This window comes from Coregonus clupeaformis, chromosome 10 (genome assembly GCF_020615455.1).
Source record: "Coregonus clupeaformis isolate EN_2021a chromosome 10, ASM2061545v1, whole genome shotgun sequence".
Lineage (NCBI taxonomy): Eukaryota > Metazoa > Chordata > Actinopteri > Salmoniformes > Salmonidae > Coregonus > Coregonus clupeaformis.
The window spans coordinates 11,141,838-11,168,622 of record NC_059201.1 but is presented as its reverse complement, the minus strand read 5'-3'; the positions used below and the strand labels follow the sequence as shown (position 1 = coordinate 11,168,622).

Genomic DNA, 26,785 nt, shown 5'->3' with positions numbered 1-26,785 from the left:
GTCCCCCCCATTTAATTTCTCTATTCATGACACTTCTGGACATTAATAATCAGTTTACCCTTAAAGACTCTACACGGCCAAGCCGCCATCTGTAGTGGCCGTACAGCATTTACTGTGATACGGCCTCTGCAGAAGTCAGGGCATTCATACTTGTTGCGCTTCACGGAGCAGAGCTGTTGTCAAGGAAGTGAGTGAGTGTTTATACAGGATCTCCCACCCCCACCTACCATCAACCAATCATGTCTATGCAGAACTATACGGAGCCCTCCTCATTGTTACAAAACTTGGGAGGCACACATCAATGCGGTATTGCGCTCGATTTGGCCTCCTCATTGTTACAAAACTTGGGAGGCACACATCAATGCAGTATTGCGCTCGATTTGGCCTCCTCATTGTTACAAAACTTGGGAGGCACACGTCAATGCAGTACGGCGCTCGATTTGGCCTCCGCAATTGCGTCACACCCTCCGTACGGAGCCTCCGGATCACATTGTCGGAGCAAGCATAAATTGGCCGTAAGGATAGAGCTACCATAAAAACGCATCTGTTTACTCCACTAATATAATATATACACACAAACTAATATGTTTGCATATGCAAAAGCAACTATATGAGCAAGGAAGAACAAATAGAAGACAGATTAGCAAAACATGGCTTTAATTCATCTTTAACACCCATTCTCTAGAAATACCCCACACATACAATACAAAGAACCAGTTTTACTTTATTTGGGAGTTTAAAATCCAGTACAAGATAACTAAATAATTGAACCTGCCTGGATGTTGTTGGTAAATGACTATGACCCAAATAATACAATTTTTTTTAAATGATCATGGATACATGAATGACTGAGCAAATAATCTGCCAGCTGGATAGGGTAGACTTGGACAGTAGGAGAGATGACCAGTTGATGGCAGATGGAGTAATTCTACATGCATAATAGATATCTGAAACAAACTGAGGTAAACTGAACAGGAACCTCCAAAACCCCTTTATAACTTATAAATCACATTTCCAAAGACATCCCCATTACATTTAAGTCATTTAGCAGACGCTCTTATCCAGAGCGACTTAGATGAGCAATTAGGGTTAAGTGCCTTGCTCAAGGGCACAGACAGAATTTTCACTTAGTCCGCTCTGGGATTAGAACCAGCAACCTTTCGGTTACTGGCACAACGCTCTTAACCACTAAGCTACCTGCCGCCCATTACACATGCTGCTATATTTGAAGACCTTATCCTTCACAATCACACACTGACATTTTTCAGAAATATTCAATGTGTGGCTCATTACTTAGCTGAATTTGTCCTCGTCTATTTTGATGTTCCTTTATAAATAAAAGGAATTAGGAAAATAAAAGGGTCATTTGAAAAATATTGCACCTTGATTTTTTTTATTCTTCGTGCAAGCTGTTTAAAAATTAAAACAATCATCAAGTTCCCCAGGATTGGCAATAATCACGACTGAATGTCATATTACAACATGATAACATTGGCAGAAAAAGGCAAAGATCACCAGTTAGCAATGTTTCTTAAATGGAGCCATTTCCACAGTGCAATAAATTGACGGTCTGGTGGGTTTTATTAGCTGAATCGGTAATGAGTTAAAATCAAACAATCTAAAACCAATTAATTATTTTGCAGATCAATAATACTCCTCACAAATCTGACATTCTAACTAATCTTCAGCCCTTTATAAAATGCCATTTCACACACAAATATAAACATTTACCTAAATTCTCATCAATGGGGCAATTCAATAGTGTTTAAAATGCAATCTCTGTATACGGAGTTAAGGGGGGGATGAAGGAAATCAATCTACTAAATCTCATCTATGAAATCCATAAAAACAGGCTCCTTCTGAAGCACCTGCTGCATGCACACAACTCAGATCATATCGGCTAAATCCAGGAACAAATAACAGTTGGTTGTATGGTCTGTTGGAAACCAAGAGACAGACAGCATTTCCCCTTTAGCATGTAGTAGCTGCAAGGCCAGGGGGATTCAGATGTCACCATCAACAATAAGACAAGAGAACAAATCAAACAGATGTTGACAAGAGAGGCTGGGACTCTTCCATGATTGTAATGTTGTGAGTGTCTAGGTGGGCACAGTGATCTTGCGGGCCAGTAGTGCCAGCAGAGCCAGCTCCACACTGCCCTGGGCCTGTTCCAGTGCCTCAGCAGCCTCCCTGGCAGAGAAGCCAGCTGCCTGGATCCTTTGGATGTGATCATCGGTAAAGAGACGTGGAGCAGAGAAGAGAGGGGCTGGAGAGGAGGGATGGTGGTGGTGGTGGTCCGGGGCCTGAGGAAGAGGTGAAGTGCGGGGCGAAACGCCAGCGTCCTCCCCAGGTGAGCCCACAGCCATGGACAGGGGGCTCTGCTGTGTTGTCTCAGGTTGGAGGCCGAGAGTGCTTGGGTTGTCATTGCCAGAGGCTCTCCCGTCTGCCACACCCCTCCCCTGCTGCCCCTCAGGGGGCTCCCTGAACGCCAGGTCTGCTTGGAGTGAAGAGGGAGAGGGGCCTTTGGCCTCAGATACAGTCCCTTTGCTTTTACTGGTATCTAGCCCATACCAGTCTGCCCTCCTTTCCCCCCAGGAGCTGTTTGAACACTGTGGTTCTGGCTCCCTCTGTCCCTCTCCTGGTTCAGCCTGGGTCCCGTTCCTGGTCTCCAGGCTCTGCTCCTGGTCAGAGGAGCCTGGCAGGACACAGTCAGGAGGAGGCCCTCTGTCAGACACAGCAGCAGCATGGTTGGCTTTGGCATTGCATGGTTCTGCATCAGCTGTAATGGCAGTAGAGGGGGAGGGTTGGGTGGTGTTTTCAGGTGTAAGGAGTCGGGGCTCTGCGGTGGGGTTGTAGTTGTCGTCCAGTCCGTCAGCGTTCTGTCTGTGTGAGGGGGAGGAGGAGGCACTGCCGTCCTGAGGGGACAGGCCACTGCTGTTAGACACCAGCAGCTCATGGAGCTCCAGCAGGGCCTGGGCCAGAGATGGGATCTGGTCTGAGTAGGAACAGCGCTTCCCCTCTGGCTGGTCCCTCTCTGATGGCACAGTGTTCTGGGAGGAGGCATGTGGAGACTCCATCTCTGTAGAGGTGGATCCAAAAGGACAGGGTTCTAGGGTGAATGATGGGGGATTAGAGATGGGCTGGTGGGGATATTGGGAGACCCCTTCCCCCTCTTCACTCTGCTGACTTGGGATACTCGGACAGGTCCGGTGATCTGTAATGGTGTCTGACATGTCCTCCTCCTGCTCCATGGGCTGAGTGGGAAGGCTTTCCTCTGGGTGGGGGAACAGGGAGCTGTTCTCTGCCTTCTCAGAGGCACGCCCAATCTCTGTGGCTGAAGGGATCGGACTGGCTGAACCTTCCAAGGTGGGAGTCCCAGTCACCATCTTGTCTGCAGGAGGAGAGCATGTGGACAGATCCTGAGCCGGTGGAGTGGGGATGGTGGATAGGAGGGGTTGGGTGGGGTTGGTAGGGCTTGGTGCTGAGAGAGGAGACTGTTGGGCTGTGTTCTGGGCCTGGGTTGAGGGTCCAGGGATGGGGAGACCCTGGAAGCCAGGCCCTGTTTGGCTCTGGCTCTGTCCTGGTGTTAGGGCCCCAGCCTGGCGCATGTAGGCTGGAGCAGACTGGGAGCGGTCCAGGACAAGGCCGGGGGAAGGGAACAGGGGCATGTTGTTCAGGGGTTGGGGCGTTGCGAATGGTGGGGACTCCGGTGAGGTAGTTTGTCCATCTGCAGTGTCTGATGGTAGAGATCAGTTAAGATAATTAAACAGTAGTGTGCAACAATTGAAACCTGCTACGGACCAAAACACACAACATGCATTGTTTTTGTCCATGCCAGCTTCTGAAATGAAACATGAAATGCAGAGACCTTAAATCAGTGATTGCATCTTCTACTTTTTAAAATAAGTGGGAAAACATGGTAAATACAATTGACTATTTATCAACAAAAATGTTGTATATTATCACACAATCTTTATCATTGGTTTTTCAATAAGCAAAACTGATTTTGCTACGAAATCCCCAATAATAATAATAATAATAATAATATAGGTGACGGCCTTAGCATTGATTCTCTCTAAGTTTGCAGTACCTGGTTGGTAGGATCGTCTCCAGCTGTCTCTCCAAATGCATCAGTGCTGTCCTGCTCATGGTTAGGCCACACACCACACATCATGCAAAGGGACGCAGAGTTAGCACTCGCACACAAAGCATGCGCCACACTGTCAGACTGTTCACGTAGTGGTGAAGAGTGTTAGCCAAGATAACTTTATTTGACCTATGACCCCAGAGAGGTCCCAGAGTGATCACATGACCCTCCATGATCTAAACTGGGCCGCAGAGGGACTTCAGTGTATTTTGAACTTAGTTAGAGAACTATTAAACCAAATACATTTACAGAACCAAACTTCCAATACTTTTTCATTTGATTTTTTACCCCCTTTTTCGCCCCAATTGTCTCATCACTGCAACTTCCAATACTTTTTAAATACTACTGTAACTAGCCTTAATGTAAACCCGAAACTGGGTGTTAAACTAATTTCATACATAGTCTGATTCAGGGTTCATACACATTGACAGATGGAATTTCATAACTTTTCTAACCAAATTTCCATGACCAACAATTGGCAGCGTCTCTAATACATTTTTTAAAAAAGCAAACGTAGTGTGTTATTGACACTGGGAGACTGCTCTCTGTCGCTGTGCAGGGCACTTAACCCCCCCACAAAGTAGAACACCCATTAGGCAACTGTATAAAACACGTGATCAAATCTGTCTGGAGAGCTACTGGGTGTGCAGGCTTTTGATCAAGCCCTGCTCAAACATCAGAGCCAGTTTATCAAGGTCCAGTTAAGCAGCTAATTTCTAAAATGTGGTTTGTTAGAGGGGGACTGGAATAAAAGCCTGCACTCTCATTAGCGCTCCTGGAGGATAGTTGACCAACCTTGATGTATAACATTGCAACTAAATACATTTAATGACTTAAAATAATTAGCTCATTCAATATATCAAAGATCAAATGGCTATGGTAGGCTAATCAGCTGAAGGAAGGAAGCAAACACATTTTCAGGAAATGTACCTTTTCTATACTGAACAAAAAGAAACAGAACATGTAAAGTGCTGGTCCCATGTTTCATGAGCTGAAATAAAAGATCCCAGAAACTGTCCATATGCACAAAAAGCATCATAATTGACTTCAGTGGGCAAAAGCTCACCTTCAATGACCACTGGCACGCTGGAGAAGTGTGCTCTTCTCAGATGAATCCCGGTTTCAACTGAACCGGGCAGATGGCAAACAGCGTGTATGGCATTGTGTGGGCGAGCAGTTTGCTGATGTCAACGTTGTGAACAGAGTGCCCCATGGTGGCGGTGGGGTTATGGTATGGGCAGGAATAAGCTACGGACAACGAACACAATTCCATTTTATCGAAGGCAATTTGAATGCACAGAGATACCGTGACGAGATCCTGAGGCCCATTGTCGTGCCATTCATCCGCCTCCATCACCTCATGTTTCAGCATAATAATGCATGGCCCCATGTCACAAGGATCTGTACACAATTCTTGGAAGCTGAAAATGTCCCAGTTCTTCCATGTCCTGCATATACACCAGACACGTCACCCATTGAGCATGTTTGGGATGCTCTGGACTGACGTGTACGACAGCGTGTTCCAGTTCCCGCTAATATTCAGCAACTTCGCACACCCATTGAAGAGTGGGACAACATTCCACAGGCCACAATCAACAGCCTGATCAACTATGCAAAGGTGTCGCGCTGCATGAGGCAAATGGTTCACACACCACACCCCTACCTTTATCTGTGACCAACAGATGCATATCTGTATTCCCAGTCATGTCAAATCCATAGATTTGGGCCTAATGAATTTATTTCAATTGCCTGATTTCCTTATATGAATGGTAACTCAATAAAATCTTTAAAATTGTTGAATGTTGTGTTTATATTTTTGTTCAGTGTAGCTAAACAGTTAACTTGAGGGTACAAGATATGTTTTGAATTGGCCACCTAGTTATTGGTCTGTTCTCTATTATATTTTATAGGCTACATAGGCCTACCTGCTGCTGCTGCAATGTCCGACTGCCTCCCTCTCCTTGAGTAACGGCACACTCGTCTCGCACACATGCAGGTGATACGCGCAAACACAGACGATCCTGGCTGATATGTTGATTTGCATTTGATTGATAAAATATTTAAGAACTGTGCCTAAATAAATTACATAAAACAGAAATTATCAAATTAATATCCATGAAAAACTTTTCGGATTCTACCATTTTCCAAAACTTTTCCAGGCCTGGAAAACACCATTTTAAAAAGCCATGACAAAAGATTTTAATGACGGCAAGAACCCTGCTGATTATAAAGCTTATTTTCACTGGCTGAGGTGATGAAATGCAGTGATATATGTGACTGAGAACGCAGATGACTGCAGAAACAGGGCTCAGGAGTAAGCAGCTAAAAAATACCCATGCAAATGTGCTTTCTGGCTCATGTCAATGCTGCGCTGCAAAAATGTCCACTGCTTTAGAGTGTGCAGACAGAGAGGTGAGGAATCTCCATAGCCCTCTCTCCCAGACCGTGTTCCTTACCACTCTCCTGAACAGATCTCTGAAGTGCCTCCGCAAGCTCTCTGTCTGCGATCTCGTCTGGCTGGGAGTCCTCACGGCCCTCCGGCCCGTATGCCAGTCGGGCACACTCTGGCAGCTCCGCCTCGGGCAGGAAGCGGGTCTCAGTGCCCGTCGTCCCGATCAGTAGCGTGTTCTTCTTCAGGTCAATAGAACACTGAGGTAGCAGGATATAGAGAGAACAGTCAACAGATATTAATTCGTATTTTTTTGAAAGACCTACTTTTTAAAAGGATGTCATTGTGTGGTAGTTAGTGTGCATAGATTTGGAGGGACAGGGATCTGACCTGATGTCTCTTGAGCATGTCCAGTCCAAGCAGCATGTCCATAGGCTGGTCCTCCAGGATGGAGAAGGAGCAAGGCAGGAAGTCCCCTTCTATCTGGACCTGAGCTGGGTAGGGAAACACACCATGTTTGGATACCTTTGCTTTTGACAAATTTGATAAAACCAGGAAAACATCTCATGAGCCTCTACTCTAGAGGAACGCCATGTTGTGCATCCTTAAGAAAGTGGTTCTCTTCGAGACATGATTGATACCCACCCAAGTGGACTCTGCCAATGATCTTCTGAGTGCCCACTCCCTTGGCGATGCCGGCCCAGCGTCGGTCCACCAGGCGCATGATGTTACAGCGCTTGGCACACGCCTGACTCATGATGGTCATCTGGGCACCTGGCAGAGGGGAAGCAGGCAACGGGAGAGAGAGAGGGGTGAGAGGAGCTGAACAAAGACAATGAAAGGGGGATAGAGAAGTAGGGAAGGGCAGGCAAGAAAAGATGGGGGGGTGTATGAAGTACGGCCAAGCAAGTTGTAAGATTATTTATTTTTTTATCAAGAAAATGTAGAGAATATATGCAGGTGGATGAAATAATGAAAACAGGAGGGAGGAGCAGAGAACATTTACAGCTGGGCGGTAAAATACAGACAATTGTGAAATATGGCAGACTGAATAGTAGTGGAAATACCATCATGAGAGCAAAGCCATGTCAAATTTAGCCAAGGCACACTATACAGGACACCACAAAACAGACAAACCCTTAACTGAAGAGTCTCCCTACTGCCCTAGTCAAACATGCCTATGCTTTTGCACTGAGGAAGAAAATAATAGGATACAATACCTGAGTCAACAAAAGCCTTCACATGGTACCCGTTGACTATACAGTCGATGTAGAGCATAACCACCTGGCCAAAGCTCTCTGGGGCCTCCTCCATCGCAATGGTCATGTTCTCCTCAACGTTGTGCTGCCTGAAGTACAAATGGTGTTTGATTATGTATTGAAGCACATGTACATGGATACTTATACTCTCAAATAGTTCAGACAGAGGGCATAACTCAATACGTAAACTAGCACGTTTTTAATTGTTTTCAGAAGAGACCTTGACTAAAGCAGTCTTTGACTCCAACCCAAACCCTTTCCCCTCTTGGCAGTGTGACAGTAGGTGTGTGTACCTGATGTCCTCTTCTATCTTGGCCTGGGCATCCATGTCAAATGGGTCGGCAGTCAGAAGCCGGATCCTCTCCTGCTCTCTGCGAGCTCGATCCTGCTGCTGCTCCAACAGCACTTTGGTGAAACGCTCTATGGGACGGGAGGCAGTCAGAAACATAGTTAGAGCTCCTAGTTGAACACTTAAGACCCATTAGTCGTGTTGATACCTAACAAAAGCCGTTATAATGACAAGATATTCAACTCAGAGATAGGGGTTGATGCTATCCCGCTAACACCACTTCTACTCACCCAGGTCTCCACTCAACAGGGCCTCAGCCAATGGCGGATTGCGCTCCTTGAGCAGCGACAGTTCGTGTGGATTGGCTAAGAGCATCTGCTGCAGTAAGGCAGGGTCATCCAGACCCTGAGGAGAGGTGGTGGAGCCCAGTAGGGATGGGGGCGCAGCAGGGGGTGGAGGGCGCTGCTGCTGTGGGGTCGGGGCCTGTTGCTGCTGTCTATGGGTGGACCGTTGACTGGAACCAGAAGAGGTGCCGGGGACTGCGATGGAACTGAAGTCAATACGGGGCAGTCCTGGAGGAGAGAGAGGGGAGACAGGGAGGGTAGGAGAGAGAGTGTAAGCATGACAGAGGGTTGAGTGACATTATGCCAGGTAGACATTTGGGATGAGCTAATAAAATGGAAAGCCATTACTGACTGAGGAACAATAGAACCAACCGAATGAAGCGCTTTAGTGCAGGGTTAAGACTGTAGATTTCTCACTTGTTCTGTCTCGCCCACTGGTACTAACTTTACCTGGGAATACTTGTTGTGCTGGCGGTTGCCGTCTTTCTACCTGTCTGAGCACCACCACATCCCCATCCTTCAGACCATAGGTCCCTAAAGCACGGGTCAGGTCTTTCAGGGGCTGCTCTGCATATGTGATCTGGAGAGGGGGAAGGGCCACAGGATGAAAAACAATGCGTTCCCTTTTCACACTTGAGGAAAAGTAAAATGACAAATTAAAATGCTGCCTGGTGGCCAAATCAGCTTAATTTGTTAGTTAGGTTGTTAATCAAAACGTGACAAGCAAACCAATGCACAGCTAGCCAGGTAACGTTACATAAGTCAGTAGAAGTTGTTGTTCTGTTCTCTGACGGTTGACACATGCTATGCTTGCTAAGTTTACTAGCTAGCAAGATGGCTAGCTTAACTAGCTAACTATGTCAGTAGTTAAGTAAACTAATGTTAGCTAGCTAGCGACCAATTACAAAGTTAATTATGACTGTTTATTGAGTACGTCTAGCTAGTTCTGTCAAGTATGTCAATATTTTATTTTTTATGAATTAGCTGATATAAAAAACAATGAGAGATGTAGCTAGCTAACTTAGCTGCTAACACGTTTATGCTAAGCTAACTAGCTAGTAGTTCACCTGAATTTCACCAGCAGGGATTCCTGATTCTAGTTCACACAGAGCAACAAAATCTCTGAGTTCAAGCTCTGGAGACACATCGAGAGCAAATGTAATTTCCGAACGGTCATTAGGGCAGCAGAAAACGGTTACCAGCATCGCGCTTTTGGGCAGGGTTACTTGAACCCGTTAACGTAAAGTCACTTGCAGTTTGTTGACACTACTACTAGCTAGCAGCGTTAGCTAACTTGCCGTGGCTTAAATTTCAGTATCGAACTTCTGTTTCAGTCAAACTCAATAATAAGAATCTAACATGACATATTGAAATATTCACGGGCACTAGCTATGTAGATAAAAGTATGACTGTTTGGTCTCCTCAAATACTGCTAGCTAGGCACTCTGGTTCCTTTAGCTATCCTGAACCAGGGCTGCGTTCGTTACGTTTTTACGTTCTTGAACGTTCAATTGTACGTAACGCATGGCATGGTCACTACCCTTTAAACACGTCACTTCAAGCCACACCCACCAATCGGGAGCAACACTTTTTACAGTCATTAGCTAAGGTTTCCATCCAATTGGTAACAGGTTTTCAAGCGAATATTCTAAAATCTGCATAAAAACGAAATGAGATGTGTTTCATGAAATGTACTTGTTGTGATGACGAAGTGCACATAAAAATACATTTTGTGATTAAAAAATACAAGTGAAATGGGGTTCCATTGCATTTTCAACTCTATTGATGGTTTTCTCATATATTTTTTAAAATGTTTGTTATATAGGGAGTGTGCCAACGTGTGCTCTAGCCAACAGCTTGCAGATACAGTGCAGGTCAGTGGAGGCTGCTGAGGGGAGGACGGCTCATGATATTGGCTGGAACAGAGCAAATGGAATGGCATCAAACACATGGAAACCATGTGTTTGATGTTTTTGATACTGTAAGTCGCTCTGGATAAGAGCGTCTGCTAAATGACTACAATGTAAAAATGTAATTCCACTTCCGCTCCAGCCATTACCACAAGCCGTCATTACCACAAGCCCTTCTCCCCAATTAAACTGCCACCAACCTCCTGTGGTGCAGGTATAGCCTACATGATACTTGAAACCCCACCTCTTTAAGGAATACCTGGGATAGGATAAAGTCATTATTCTACCCCCCCTTACCCCACCCCCCAAAAAATTAAAATAAATAAATAAAATAACAATTGTAAAGTGGTTGTCCCACTGGCTATCATAAGGTGAATGCACCAATTTGTAAGTCGCTCTGGATAAGAGCGTCTGCTAAATGACGAAAATGTAAATGTAAATGTAATGATGAGATTATGATGGACAACAGAGTGAGATTATTTTTATTTGTCAAATGGCAGCCAAGCATCGATGATCATGTCACCAGAATAAGACCCTTGATTATTACTGGAAAGGAGCATCAAGCTCATCACCTTGCACTTTCACTGCCCTGTGAAGTTCATCATTATTTATTTTATCTGTAGCCCAATAAACCTCATGCTTTCCCGAGGAGATGCAGTGAGAGGACCACACACCATATCATAGTGTCTCCAAGTTTCCATCAATATGATGGTGGTAAAAAAAAAAAATTATATCAATATTTGCGCATAAAAACCTTTCCACCGACACTTCTCGCATAATACATTTTACAGACACAAAAAGGTCCCACCTTGTCTAGCTTATTTTGTTTTGTGACATTTGGAAAGTGTACCTACATTTTTTCTGTTTCCATCAGGCCTGTCATGACATTTTTTGTCTGACATGTACTTATAATAATAATAATATGCCATTTAGCAGACGCTTTTATCCAAAGCGACTTACAGTCATGCGTGCATACATTTTTGTGTATTGGTGGTCCCGGGGATCGAACCCACTACCTTGGCGTTACAAGCGCCGTGCTCTACCAGCTGAGCTACAGAGGACTCACATAAAAAAGTTTGATGGAAACCTGGTTAGTAGCTAAAATCCGCATAAAGAAAATATGTGCATTTTCCCACCAATAGCTAGGTTTCCATCAATTGACGAACAGATTTTCATGCGAATATTCTAAATTATGCATATAGAAAATATGCACATTTTCCCACAAGTGGTGTATTTCCACCAAACGGACTTGTGGATAATAATCACACAAAATTAAATGTTTTGCTTAAGTTTTCATGTACCGAATCTCATTTTCAACTCTACCAATCGTTTTGTCACAAAAACTGTTGCGTTAAATAGTAACTGTGCCTACTCTGGTCTTGGCATGTGCACTCTAGCCAACAGCTCGCAGATACAAGGGTATATGCATAGGCCCACTCCTCTGTTTCTACTTTTTGTTCATTTCATTTCATGTGTAGCTTTGAGGTGAGCAATTAAGATGTTAAACCACAAAATTACAATTCTCTATGTTTTGGTGCCATGTTTTATTTGAGATTTTCCTGTACGGATGGTTGATTGATTGCATATGTGTGCTCTATCTGCTGCTAATCGTAGATTAACATCATAAATGTAACAATGGCTGGCAGATGATAGGGAGAGGAAACCCAAAAATGGGTGAGTGTTTTCCCTCCCCAGAGGAAGTGGCGTGGTTGTAACCTATCTTGCAGATTAGCAAGATTTTTTCATCTGTAATAGCAATCAAAGCACCGACACTGCCTGAACTTCGTACTGGCAAAACATATGTTTAAACAGTTTCCGTTAATAGGCCCAAAGTCCCAGACGTTTATTTCCGCAGATGCCATCTCCTCGTTGTCTTTAAAAAATAAAGAAATGTATACAACAATTAGGGAAAAATATAAACAGGGCTTGCTTAGGTGTTACATGGTGATGAAATGTGCAGGGCCATATCCAACCTGTTCACCCTGAGCTCTAACAGAATTATGGTAATAACCACCTTGGGTCAAAGAGAGAGCCAGGCGGAGCCAATTTAGCACCTTACACGTCCAAAGAGGAGTAGGATAGAAAGTAGGCTAAAAATACTAACCTAAAATGGTATTACCATTTACCTACAGCAGTAACCCTAGCCATAACCCGAACCCTAGATCCATGTCCACACCCAGGTTGAACCCTAACCCTAGCCACAACACTAATCTTGGCATAACCTTTACCCTAGCTTTATGTTAATTCCTGTCTTAACCCTTACCCTAACACCTGCAAATAGGGCTCTCCCACCTCCGAGTTCCCAATTTAACCCCTTGTAATAACTTTTCCAAAATCTTTGGTAATAATAATAATAACTTTCTGACATAAGCTACTCCACCTCTCCTGGGACATACTGTATATATTTTTAATTTCAGAGCCTCATCATAAAGAACATCATATCACCATGAAACAATGTTGAAATAGATGTGAACGTCTCTCCCTTGTAGTCATACCAGATAACACTCAGTAGCATTATTTATGCGTTGTATTATCGGCACTCAAGATCTATTGCTTTGATCAGCCCATTACTTTAACACAATGAGGATAGCACAGTACTTCTGTGTGAAAAAACGTATTTGTCTCTCCATGTGTCTGTTAGATGTGGTATAGAATACTTAGAAACCCCATGCAGATAGTCATCTTGCTCAATGCCTACATCACCATGCAGTGGAATCGTCACGGAGTGTTTTGCAGAGGGTAGGAGAGGAAATTATGTAAAATAGATTTATAAAGGTGCAATGTTTCTGGTTGTTTTTCTTGCCAAAATGTCAACTATAGCACATATAATATAGAATAGTGAACAACCATGAGTCATCACAAAACAATATATGAGATCCCTTTAAGTGGGCCTAATGAGAAGTTAACATAGTAGGAGGTGGTGATGTACTATGCAAGAACAATAAAATAATGTATTATCTGCAAAATCAATATATTATGTTGTCGGTAAAACACAATACATTCTATTTCAACATCTCAACTAATCTTGAATCTTGAACGCTTTACACATTAAGCCTAGGAGAAGGTGGGAGTTACTCTGGGGTTTACTACACATGGCATGAACTACCTATTGTACCTCTCAGAAACATAAAAGAAAACAGCATTAATATGAGTGGAAGTGATCAGTATATTTGGGTGTTACATGAAGGAGATATAATATACCTTGAATGACAGAGGATTTTCAGTTGAAAAGAATGATAATGATAATTTATATACCACTCTTGGGGCAGGGATAGCTAAAGAGTGCACAGGAAATCATATGATTCATCACTGTATGTTAAACATGCACATGGTACAGCTGAACAGCACCACATCAAATATCTATGTCACAGAGTATAAGTGAGATTTCAACACCCCAGTGGTTTTCATACAGTCTTACATCCCCGCTCTACAGGTTCACAGACAACAGTGCTCTTTTTTTTTTTATAGGGAAAGTGATATGATTATCCTGTCTATCATATCATATCTGTGGGTGCTCATCTATTCATGTATTTTCACTTGTAAAGGATTTTTAAATGCAATAGAGGCAGCTTCGGAATGCAAAAAAGGTAAAGTATGAGTTTTAGATTTTTAGGTGCTATTGTGTAGCTTCTCTATGTTTTGCTGGGAATTATACTCTACTGTGCATTGAATGTAGATGCACACCTATATTGAAAACGTATTTCTTTACCATTAATACTATAAATGTTACTTCTAATCTGATAGATGGAGAAGGAAATGCATTGCTTTACAATGACCATAAGGGTGAACCCTTTTCATGCATACTAAATGTTTGCACTTTTGGTGACTTGATCTACAGATGTCGGATCTTAACTTTGTTTGTGGAGAATTTTGCATCAGGAAATTCAAATGAGCCTTGTCATTGGCTAAAAATGAGCAGTTCTCTTTCTCTCCATGCTGGGGCAGTCGAGTCGTTTGGATCAGGGTTCGCGATTTTAAAATAATGTTATCTCAAATCAAATCAAATCAAATCAAATGTTATTGGCCACATACAACAGGTGCAGACATTACAGTGAAATGCTTACTAACAGCCCTTAACCAACAGTGCATTTATTTTTTAATAAACAAGTAAAATAAAACAACAACAAAAAAGTGTTGAGAAAAAAAGAGCAGAAGTAAAATAAAATAACAGTAGGGAAGCTATATATACAGGGGGGTACCGGTGCAGAGTCAATGTGCGGGGGCACCGGCTAGTTGAGGTAGTTGAAGTAATATGTACATGTGGGTAGAGTTAAAGTGACTATGCATAAATAATTAACAGAGTAGCAGCAGCGTAAAAAGATGGGGTGGGGGGGCAGTGCAAATAGTCCGGGTAGCCATGATTAGCTGTTCAGGAGTCTTATGGCTTGGGGGTAGGAGCTGTTGAGAAGTCTTTTGGACCTAGACTTGGCACTCCGGTACTGCTTGCCGTGCGGTAGCAGAGAGAACAGTCTATGACTAGGATGGCTGGAGTCTTTGACAATTTTGAGGGCCTTCCTCTGACACCGCCTGGTATAGAGGTCTTGGATGGCAGGAAGCTTGGCCCCAGTGATGTACTGGGCCGTACGCACTACCCTCTGTAGTGCCTTGCGGTAGAAGGCCAAGCAGTTGCCATACCAGGCGGTGATGCAACCAGTCAGGATGCTCTCGATGGTGCAGCTGTAGAATTTGGATCTGAGGACCCATGCCGAATCTTTTCAGTCTCCTGAGGGGGAATAGGCTTTGTCGTGCCCTCTTCACGACTGTCTTGGTGTGTTTGGACCATGATAGTTCGTTGGTGATGTGGACACCAAGGAACTTGAAGCTCTCAACCTGTTCCACTACAGCCCTGTCGATGAGAATGGGGGCGTGCTCAGTCCTCTTTTTTTTCCTGTAGTCCACAATCATCTCCTTTGTCTTGGTCACGTTGAGGGTGAGGTTGTTATCCTGGCACCACATGGCCAGGTCTCTGACCTCCTCCCTATAGGCTGTCTCATCGTTGTTGGTGATCAGGCCTACCACTGTTGTGTCGTCGGCAAACTTAATGATGGTGTTGGAGTCGTGCCTGGCCATGCAGTCATGGGTGAACAGGGAGTACAGGAGGGGACTGAGCACGCACCCCTGAGGGGCCCCCGTGTTGAGGATCAGTGTGGCAGATGTGTTGTTACCTACCCTCTCTCACTCGTTCAAACGCTATAGGCCTAGGTGCTATTACTGCAACATTCAAATGTACAAAAATGTATCTGAAATGCAGCCATACAGAACAACTGTCTTTTTATATAGCTTAATAACACAAGATAGATAGATATTGGTCTCCCCTAGGCTACGACATACAAGTGTAAAGTGTATCCTAAGGTTACCAAAAAACAGTCCAAATTGAGTTCATGGCCTGAGGTGGTTTAGCGATTAGGGCTGCCTTCCGCGCGCACATATAGGCCTACCGTGTCGGTGTGGGTTCATTTCCGACACAAGCCTTTCTGGCATAAATAACGCAATCTCCCTATTGACTTGATGTCGTAACACATTTCAAATATGGACAGTCCAGGGTTATTTAACCCCAGATCTTGATAAAAATGACTACACCAGGCACTTTTGGATAACATAAATACTAAAAAAATTAAATAACAGTACAGCAACATTAGTCTCCATTCATAAAAAGTGTAGGATAATTTGCCACAGATTTGCCATGGTAAACGAGGAAATACTTTATTTCTATTGAACAGAATGTGTGTCAAATAGATAAATCACCCTTAGTCTATTCAAAAAGGACTAATTTGTTCCCATGACAATACCAACCAGAGGGCGAACATATCTTGAAAGACTTTGGTTGCAAGCAGGACTAAGTCAGAGAGGAAGAGGCGAAGTGAGAAGGCTTACTCTTGCCAAAATATGTGTTTCTATGGGCTTAATATGCAGACAAAAGCTTGTCGCCTGCCTTCTTGCCTTTGGGACAACTACCATCATTAGGGCGGAGACATGAGCATCTCGTCATTATTTACAGATCTCTGACTAAGGTAAAGCCGACATCATCTTTTAGGGCGCGGTAATGATGTGACCAATAATGGTTGCAATTGAGATCAGGTGTGCGGGTGAATTTAGCGTATATTGATGGTTTAACGAGTCGTCAGTTGGCGATCATCTAGTGCCATCGATGGTTGCAATAGGCCCCTTCTTATTTCATATATTTCAACAAGCTACATTTTGTAGGCTACCCCTTAGCCTATCAATAGTCACATAATGAAAGGTGTGAAAACCGACAATCTATTGATGAGCTGATATGGACCATCAGTTGATTGACAGATGTAGGCCTACTGTAGAATGATAAACATTCCTCCAGTGTGGATGCTCGCCCCCGTTTTATAGTTAGCCTATGTATAATTTGCAGAGGTGGGTAGAGTACTGAAAATCTGTACTTAAGTAAAAGTACTAGTTACAAATGTAGTTTGGTAATTTTTTTACACCTTATGGTAAACTGTGACAACAAACAAAAAGGACAACAACTTGGAGCAATTGACTTGACATTCGTTTATTATTAAAGCCTGCCAGCAGTGGAGGCTGCTGAGGGGAGAAGGCTCATAATAATGGCTGGAGTGGAGCAAACGGAATGGCATCAAACACATGGAAACCACGTGTTTGATGTATTTGATACCATTCCACCTATTCCTCTCCAGCCATTACCACGAGCCCGTCCTCCCCAATTAAGGTGCCACCAACTTCCTGTGCACCATCTTGCAGACATCCCCTAGCACAGGTAGTCACCAATGAAGACTGACATCAAACAAAGTCCGTAGGCTGTACAGTTTCAATTATGGTCATTCAATGTTGACTTAATATCCATCAATGTGCACAATTTCATAAAGAGGTAAATGGTACTCAAGACATTGAAATCATTTTACAATTTCAATAGCATTAATGACTTTTTTTCACAGTATAATTTAAAGTACATGTGACGGTGAATGCATACTAAAAAGATTTACACCAAGTGTGATGTTTAATATTTCACTCAGAATGAACAGGTTAGTCAAACAACAATCAATACTGAAATGTCACAATCATGTTACTAGTGTGCAAAGAAGACATTTCACCATGGAATTAAATTGATGTGAAAAGTAGATTTTTTTTGTGTGCATTTTAGCTAACCCTAACCCCTTTTCTAACCTTGACCTACTCCTCCTAACCTGTTATGTTAATTATCCTAACCTGTTACAAAACATTTTGGGGACAAAAGCTGTATCCCTTCTTGACAACTGGATTTACCCTCCATCCTCCTCTTCCGAACCTCTCATTTCCACTTTGAAGGGTATTTTCTATTCTTGGCTGGCCCATTCTCCTCCCCCTCGCTTCTGCCGCTACAAGCTGTAAATCAAAAGACACCAAAAAACGTGACTTCTAGTATATGGCACAAAAAGCTTACTGAAAAAGCTTACGTTAGCTAGCTACATGGTTGACACTGCAGCCAGTGTGGGGATCTAGATGTGATGAATAGCTTAGAAAGAATGCATTAATGATTAAACATAAAAGGTTTGCACTGTACTGATATAAATTGTTTCACATAACAAGCTGTGATTCATGTGAGGAATGTTAGGGAGTAGGGTGAGACAGACTTGTATTTGTCACAGACACATACACACTGCCTCTTTGTTAAACCATCATACTCAAGGACGTGTACTGCAAAAGTGCTGACTTTCTGGATAAGTTGCAAAACAACTAGACACCTGGCAACAGTGGAGCGCCAAGGGTCTGGGACCAGCCTGTGCGCCAACGATTGGCTGAGTAAGTCTAAACCACGCTCAGTCTCTACTCTGATTGGCCAGCAGGGAGCGGGAACTATCTCTGTCAGAGTATTTTAAGAAGAACTCATAACAATGGCTTAGTTCTCTGTCTGCCCTGCGTGGTATTTCAGTGAGCCCGTATACGAACCATCATACTTATCATACATACATTTTGCATATAATAAATTTAGCTTAGATTGAGTATCTCTTGATTATGTTTTCTCTTATTCCAATACCAGATTTGAATTACGCTATTTCTAACACTAGCTTAACCAGTTTACCTAGTAGTGGCAACCGAATGTGATAGCTAGTTACCTATTGCCACACACATCTGATAAATCTGTTCACTCTTTATACCAATGACAAGGTGGCTAGTTAGCCAACAAACATAGATCATATGGGGAGCTAAAAACCGGATATTAAACATTTTCTATCAGATTCTGGGATAGCCAAAGCTAGCTAGCGAGATACAGTGGGGAAAAAAAGTATTTAGTCAGCCACCAATTGTGCAAGTTCTCCCACTTAAAAAGATGAGAGGCCTGTAATTTTCATCATAGGTACACGTCAACTATGACAGACAAATTGAGAGAAAAAAAATCCAGAAAATCACATTGTAGGATTTTTTATGAATTTATTTGCAAATTATGGTGGAAAATAAGTATTTGGTCACCTACAAACAAGCAAGATTTCTGGCTCTCACAGACCTGTAACTTCTTCTTTAAGAGGCTCCGCTGTCCTCCACTCGTTACCTGTATTAATGGCACCTGTTTGAACTTGTTATCAGTATAAAAGACACCTGTCCACAACCTCAAACAGTCACACTCCAAACTTCACTATGGCCAAGACCAAAGAGCTGTCAAAGGACACCAGAAACAAAATTGTAGACCTGCACCAGGCTGGGAAGACTGAATCTGCAATAGGTAAGCAGCTTGGTTTGAAGAAATCAACTGTGGGAGCAATTATTAGGAAATGGAAGACATACAAGACCACTGATAATCTCCCTCGATCTGGGGCTCCATGCAAGATATCACCCCGTGGGGTCAAAATGATCACAAGAACGGTGAGCAAAAATCCCAGAACCACACGGGGGGACCTAGTGAATGACCTGCAGAGAGCTGGGACCAAAGTAACAAAGCCTACCATCAGTAACACACTACGCCGCCAGGGATTGTGAAACGTGGCTGGGTCTTTCAGCATGACAATGATCCCAAACACACCGCCCGGGCAATGAAGGAGTGACTTCGTAAGAAGCATTTCAAGGTCCTGGAGTGGCCTAGCCAGTCTCCAGATCGCAACCCCATAGAAAATCTTTGGAGGGAGTTGAAAGTCTGTGTTGCCCAGCGACAGCCCCAAAACATCACTGCTCTAGAGGAGATCTGCATGGAGGAATGGGCCAAAATACCAGCAACAGTGTGTGAAAACCTTGTGAAGACTTACAGAAATCGTTTGACCTGTGTCATTGCCAACAAAGGGTATATAACAAAGTATTGAGAAACTTTTGTTATTGACCAAATACTTATTTTCCACCATAATTTGCAAATAAATTCATTAAAAATCCTACAATGTGATTTTCTGGATTTTTTTTCTAATTTTGTCTGTCATAGTTGACGTGTACCTATGATGAAAATTACAGGCCTCTCTCATCTTTTTAAGTGGGAGAACTTGCACAATTGGTGGCTGACTAAACACTTTTTTCCCCCACTGTAGCTACCTAGCCATTTGATTTGCACTTGTCTTCAACAGCAGAATTATAGCTTAGAAATACTTATCTTACTCAAGAAATATATAATATTACAAAGGCAGAAGGTAATTAAAGTGCAATACCTCTGATCGCGTCTCAGGAAAAAAAAAATCCTCAGGAATCTTCTTCTTCGATGAGGTTTAAGGGCCGTTGGCATCGGATAAATGTTACCGCCACCTACTAAACTCCCTTATACTTTGCTTGAAAAAATAAACAAATACCCTACCATCTAACACTACACTCAAAAAGATTATAATCATAATAATAATAAAGAATAACACCACCCTACTCCACTATTTAAATCTATTTAGGCCTACTTCAGGCCAACAGCCTGAAAGGATGGGACACCACCACTTAACACACCCTGTAACTCTTCTGACGTCAAGTCTCGCACACCCAAATACCTCTCTGCAGCTGTCACCACAACCTCCATTTTTTGTGACTTACTTTCCATCCCTGCTGTACAGTTGTTAATCATTGCTATAAATGCTAAAAACCCAATCTTACTGAAACATATATCACTTGTTGGTTTATCCCTCTGTACTGGTACAGATCTACTACTCACACCACTCCTCTCAGGATCCCTCCCCCTTGACCCATCTTCCTCTACTTTCTTCACTGCCTCAGCATATGACAACGTCTGCACTACTCTAACCCTGGTAACCTCAACCTGCCTCTCTCGCACGGGACATTTCTGATCCCCAGCCCCATGGGCACTCCTACAATTAACACATACCACTACTTTCCCAGATGTTACACATTCCTTTGTCTCATGCCCTTCTGCACACTTCACTCCTAGGAACCTCCCTTCTACACACTGCTGCCACATGCCCATAAGCTTGACAGCTGTAACAACGTAATGTATTCGGCACAAAAGCTCATACAGGATAACTTATATATCCTAACATCACTTTGTCGGGCAAAGACTCAACATCAAAACTCAAAAGAACAGACAACAACTGTTCTGTTCTACCACTCACACCACCCTGTCTGCGCCGCACCAAACAACGAGCATCACAAACACCGGGAATCTTGCCCTTCAGTTGGTCAACTTTTACATTTACCACTACCCCAGTAATCACTCCTTTCAATGGTGCCCTTTTCTTGAGAGCAAAACAATTCACATTTCTTGTCCCCATTCATTTAAAGCGGAGCGCCTGCTCCCTCTGACCAGCAGAAACACAAACAATTATCACAAGACCACTTCTGGTTACCCTCACCGATTCCACAGCACCCAACTCTGTTTTCACCCACCCTGAAACCACAAATGGATCAGCCAAAAGGCAAGGGTCCATTTTTTCAAAAAACTTCACTCCTACTGTCACAGATTCATCTTTATCCTGACCCTCGGTGCAAGCCTCCGGCTCCGAGAACTTCACCACACCTACCACCTCCGATACTTCGCCCTCATTCACTACCATTTCTCCTCCTGTCTTCAGCTCACTCTGCTTACACTTTCTACCATTCTTCTTTAACAAACCATCTCCCTTTTTCCCACCATTTTTAACCAACTCAAGCTCACCCTCTTCCTCCCTCTCTCTCTTAGACCTCCTCTGCCTCTCTTTTTCCCTCCATTCCTCCTCCCTATTCCAAGTTTACGTCTCCTTATGATAATACTGTACTTCTCCTGACATACATCTTGTTCTTGCCTTCTCAAGGGATGCCATTTAACCGGCTGTCACAATCTCCGTACAATCAGCACGAACCCCTCGGGATGTAGCGCTCAACAGTGCATCCCACTTATAAAGCAGCTGCTTCGTCTTGATGTTCTTCTTCATCAATCACTACCGTGATGCTTTTGCATTTCAAACAAGCGCACTCTTCCAACCACCAATCCTCAGGAATCTTCTTCTTCTTCTATGATATAATGGCGGTCCGCAAACCAACGTTAAAGGTGCATGCCGCCACCTACTGTGCTGGAGTGTGTGGTCAATCACGGTTTACAACATTTCTAAATCCTCCTACCTAACTCAGTACTTCTGAGAAAATAAAGAAGAGCACTACTAACTTCTAATAGACCCTCCCCCATACCCAAAATCCCCCCCAAGCCCGTCCAACCCGTCCAACCTCAATGACCCTACACTTCAATCTTTCCCTCTCTTCAACATACTTACAACAATATAACAACACATGCTCCACCATTTCATCGAACATACACTCCAGACACAAACCATTCAAACGCTTGCCAACCAGATGTAATGACGAGTTCAATGTCCTAAGCGCAATCGAGCAAACACCACCTATTCCTTCCTAATCTAACCTTTGAATCGGGGCGGCAGGTAGCTTAGTGGGTAAGAGCGTTGTGCCAGTAACCGAAAGGTCACTGGTTCTAATCCCCGAGCCAACTAGGTGAAAAATCTGTCGATGTGCCCTTAAGCAAGGCACTTAACCCTAATTGCTCCTGTAAGTCGCTCTGGATAAGAGCGTCTGCTAAATGTCTACAATGTAAATGAATCTTGGTCCACCAATGTTTCTTTGGAGGGCATATAAATGCCAGCCCTTGTGCTCAGAGTTCCATCTCTTCTGCCACACATCTATCAAAATGGCTCTGATCTTACATTTGGCATCACCTCTACCCAGTGGAACATTAATATCAATTATTTCTTGTTTCAAAGCACTTTTGGCTAACTGGTCTGCAATTTCATTCCCTTCCACACCCAAATGGGCTGTGACCCAGCACAATCTCATTACTACACCTATTCTCTCAATTATCCATAGTAACATTAATACCTCCAATAGTAGGTCAATCCTATTAGATTTACCAGATGATAAACTATTCAATACAGACAGGGAATCTGAGCATACTATAATTCTAACAGGTTGTACGTCCTCCACCCACTGGAGGGCAACTATTATCGCCAACAGATCAACTGAGTATACTGACAGTTCATCTGTTACATTTACATTTACATTTACGTCATTTAGCAGACGCTCTTATCCAGAGCGACTTATAAATAGGTGCATTCACCTTATAGCCAGTGGGATCACCACTTTACAATGTTTTTTTTTTTTTTTTTTTGGGGGTTGGGGTTTGGGTTGGGGTAAGGGGGGGTAGAAGGATTACTTTATCCTATCCCAGGTATTCCTTAAAGAGGTGGGGTTTCAAATGTCTCCGGAAGGTGGTGAGTGACTCCGCTGTCCTGGCGTCGTGAGGGAGCTTGTTCCACCATTGGGGTGCCAGAGCAGCGAACAGTTTTGACTGGGCTGAGCGGGAAATATGCTTCCGCAGAGGTAGGGGAGCCAGCAACCAGAGGTGGATGAACGCAATGCCCTCGTTTGGGTGTAGGGACTGATCAGAGCCTGAAGGTACGGAGGTGCCGTTCCCCTCACAGCTCCGTAGGCAAGCACCATGGTCTTGTAGCAGATGCGAGCTTCAACTGGAAGCCAGTGGAGTGTGCGGAGGAGCGGGGTGACGTGAGAGAACTTGGGAAGGTTGAACACCAGACGGGCTGCGGCATTCTGGATGAGTTGTAGGGGGTTTAATGGCACAGGCAGGGAGCCCAGCCAACAGCGAGTTGCAGTAATCCAGACGGGGAGATGACAAGTGCCTGGATTAGGACCTGTGCCGCTTCCTGTGTAAGGCAGGGTCGTACTCTCCGAATGTTGTAGAGCATGAACCTACAGGATCGGGTCACCGCCTTGATGTTAGCGAAGAACGACAGGGTGTTGTCCAGGGTCACTCCAAGGCTCTTCGCACTCTGGGAGGAGGACACAACGGAGTTGTCAACCGTGATGGCGAGATCATGGAACCGGCAGTCCTTCCCCGGGAGGAAGAGCAGCTCCGTCTTACCAAGGTTCAGCTTGAGGTGGTGATCCGTCATCCATACTGATATGTCTGCCAGACATGCAGAGATGCGATTCGCCACCTGGTTATCAGAAGGGGGAAAGGAGAAGATTAGTTGTGTGTCGTCAGCGTAGCAATGATAGGAGAGGCCATGTGAGGATATGACAGAGCCAAGTGACTTGGTGTATAGGGAGAATAGGAGAGGGCCTAGAACTGAGCCCTGGGGGACACCAGTGGTGAGAGCACGTGGTGCGGAGACAGCTTCTCGCCACGCCACTTGGTAGGAGCGACCGGTCAGGTAGGACGCAATCCAAGAGTGAGCCGCGCCGGAGATGCCCAGCTCGGAGAGGGTGGAGAGGAGGATCTGATGGTTCACAGTATCAAAGGCAGCAGACAGGTCTAGGAGGACAAGAGCAGAGGAGAGAGAGTTAGCTTTAGCAGTGCGGAGAGCCTCCGTGACACAGAGAAGAGCAGTCTCAGTTGAATGACCAGTCTTGAAACCTGACTGGTTTGGATCAAGAAGGTCATTCTGAGAGAGATAGCAAGAGAGTTGGCTAAAGATGGCACGCTCAATAGTTTTGGAGAGAAAAGAAAGAAGGGATACTGGTCTGTAGTTGTTGACATCAGAGGGATCGAGTGTTGGTTTTTTGAGAAGGGGTGCAACTCTCGCTCTCTTGAAGACGGAAGGGACATAGCCAGCGGTCAAGGATGAGTTGATCAGCGAGGTGAGGTAAGGGAGAAGGTCACCGGAGATGGTCTGGAGAAGAGAGGAGGGGATAGGGTCAAGCGGGCAGGTTGTTGGGCGGCCTGCCGTCACAAGTCGCAAGATTTTATCTGGAGAGAGAGGGGAGAAAGAAGTCAAAGCATAGGGTAGGGCAGTGTGAGCAGGACCAGCAGTGTCATTTGACTTAACAAACGAGGATCGGATGTTGTCAACCTTTTTTTCAAAGTGGTTGACGAAGTCATCCACAGAGAGGGAGGAGGGGGGGGGGAGGAGGATTTAGCAGGGAGGAGAATGTGGCAAAGAGCTTCCTAGGGTTAGAGGCAGATGCTTGGAATTTAGAGTGGTAGAAAGTGGCCTTAGCAGCAGAAACAGATGAAGAAAATGTAGAGAGGAGGGAGTGAAAAGATGCCAGGTCCGCAGGGAGTCTAGTTTTCTTCCATTTCCGCTCAGCTGCCCGGAGCTCTGTTCTGTGAGCTCGCAATGAGTCATCAAGCCACGGAGCTGGTGGGGAGGACCGAGCCGTCCGGGAGGATAGGGGACAAAGAGAGTCAAAGGATGCAGAAAGGGAGGAGAGGAGGGTTGAGGAGGCAGAATCAGGAGATTGGAGGGAGAAGGTTTGAGCAGAGGGAAGAGATGATAGGATGGAAGAGGAGAGAGTAGCGGGAGAGAGAGAGCGAAGGTTGCGACGGCGCATTACCATCTGTGTAGGGGCAGAGTGAGTAGTGTTGGAGGAGAGCGAGAGAGAAAAGGATACAAAGTAGTGGTCGGAGACATGGAGGGGAGTTGCAGTGAGATTAGTAGAAGAACAGCATCTAGTAAAGATGAGGTCAAGCGTATTGCCTGCCTTGTGAGTAGGGGGGACGGTGAGAGGGTGAGGTCAAAAGAGGAGAGGAGTGGAAAGAAGGAGGCAGAGAGAAATGAGTCAAATGTAGACGTAGGGAGGTTGAAATCCCCCAGAACTGTGAGGGGTGAGCCATCCTCAGGAAAGGAACTTATCAAGGCGTCAAGCTCATTGATGAACTCTCCAAGGGAACCTGGAGGGCGATAGATGACAAGGATATTAAGCTTAAACGGGCTAGTGACTGTGACAGCATGGAATTCAAATGAGGAGATAGACAGATGGGTCAGGGGAAAAATTTAGAATGTCCACTTGGGAGAGATGAGGATTCCTGTGCCACCACCCCGCTGACCAGATGCTCTCGGGGTATGCGAGAACACATGGGCAGACGAGGAGAGAGCAGTAGGAATAGCAGTGTTTTCAGTGGTAATCCATGTTTCCGTCAGCGCCAAGAAGTCGAGGGACTGGAGGGTAGCATAGGCTGAGATGAACTCTGCCTTGTTGGCAGCAGAACGGCAGTTCCAGAGGCTGCCTGAGACCTGGAACACCACGTGGGTGGTGCGTGCAGGGACCACCAGGTTAGAGAGGCAGCAGCCACGCGGTGTGAGGCGTTTGTGTAGCCTGTGCGGAGAGGAGAGAACAGGGATAGGCAGAGGCATAGTTGACAGGCTGCAGCAGATGGCTACAATAATGCAGAGGAGATCGGAATGAAATGAACTAAACATCTGGGAAAGGAGAGAGCGGGGCCTCCCTCACCACAACTCCCAAAAAAAAATTCTCCAAACTTCCACCTCAGAAACTATAATTGTTGTAAACTACAGCGGTTCAATGTTTTCTAGGAATAGACTAACTTAGTTTATTCAGCTAGCTAACTAGGTGCAGTTAGTCTTCTACATATCAAATTCAGGAACGTTAACACCTGCTCCTGTGCGCCCACTATCTGGGTCCTTGGATCCATCTGTGAAAAGCGGTAAAAAATTATAAAAACTTCTACCAATGTAATTGTCAACCAGTTTCCCTATATCACTGACTTCTGACCAATCTTTCCTTTTCTCTACCAAGGTCAGATCAACAACAGGATCTGGGAGTAACCATGGAGGAACCCCTATCACCACAGAAGGGCCAACCTCCAACTCCCTCAAACCACTCTCATCAGCAAGCTTTCCAACTGTCCAACCAAAACCACTGCCTTGTCTACTAGTATATTCTCAACAGTCATCTAGAACAGTAACAGTGGGATGCTCAACCTCACAGCCTTTCAACCTAACCCAATAAGCTAATTAAAAATGTTTACGCCGTATATCAAAAGGCATATCACTTGCCTCCACTAGTAAGGCACATACAGATGTTGATTTAAATGGACCAATACATATCCTTAAAGCTAAAATCTCACATCTGCGTTGCTTATATACTTAATCCAAAGTAACCCCACTATGTACCCTAGCAAATGTCTTCCCCAACAAGTCAGCTTTTTCTTGATCATTTACGGCAATTTTTTTTAACCCACAACCAAAACTGGAATTCAAGTGGACTTGCTTCTTCCAGTCATCTTCTTCAACATAGACCATACATCCCCCAGCTCAGTACCCCT

At 44.4% G+C, this 26,785-nt stretch overlaps 1 protein-coding gene across 2 annotated transcripts; it reads right to left on the bottom strand.

Moving 5' to 3' along the window:
• Positions 1–1,536: 1,536 nt before the first annotated feature.
• On the bottom strand, positions 1,537–9,915 carry LOC121574868 (protein DDI1 homolog 2). Of its 2 annotated transcripts, XM_041887513.1 has the most exons (10): positions 9,496–9,915; positions 8,879–9,008; positions 8,375–8,656; positions 8,089–8,215; positions 7,757–7,884; positions 7,182–7,310; positions 6,927–7,030; positions 6,604–6,796; positions 4,091–4,141; positions 3,705–3,736 (listed from the first exon to the last, which is right to left on the bottom strand). In XM_041887513.1, exons 1-9 carry the CDS (start codon positions 9,631–9,633, stop codon positions 4,131–4,133), a joined length of 1,242 nt encoding a protein of 413 aa, XP_041743447.1. In that variant the 5' UTR covers positions 9,634–9,915; the 3' UTR covers positions 3,705–3,736; positions 4,091–4,130. The 2 variants fall into 2 exon arrangements, with proteins under 2 accessions (XP_041743446.1, XP_041743447.1); XM_041887512.1 differs by lacking the exon at positions 4,091–4,141 and having other exon boundaries at positions 1,537–3,736.
• Positions 9,916–26,785: the final 16,870 nt, after the last annotated feature.

Excerpts from the sequence above, each read along its gene's own strand:
- LOC121574868 (XM_041887512.1), bottom strand. The coding sequence starts at position 9,633 with ATGCTGGTAACCGTTTTCTGCTGCCCTAATGACCGTTCGGAAATTACA. Across the intron at positions 8,657-8,878 it reads AGCACAACAAGTATTCCCAG|GACTGCCCCGTATTGACTTC; the intron begins GTAAAGTTAGTA and ends TCTCTCCTCCAG. Across the intron at positions 6,797-6,926 it reads ACATGCTCAAGAGACATCAG|TGTTCTATTGACCTGAAGAA; the intron begins GTCAGATCCCTG and ends CTGCTACCTCAG.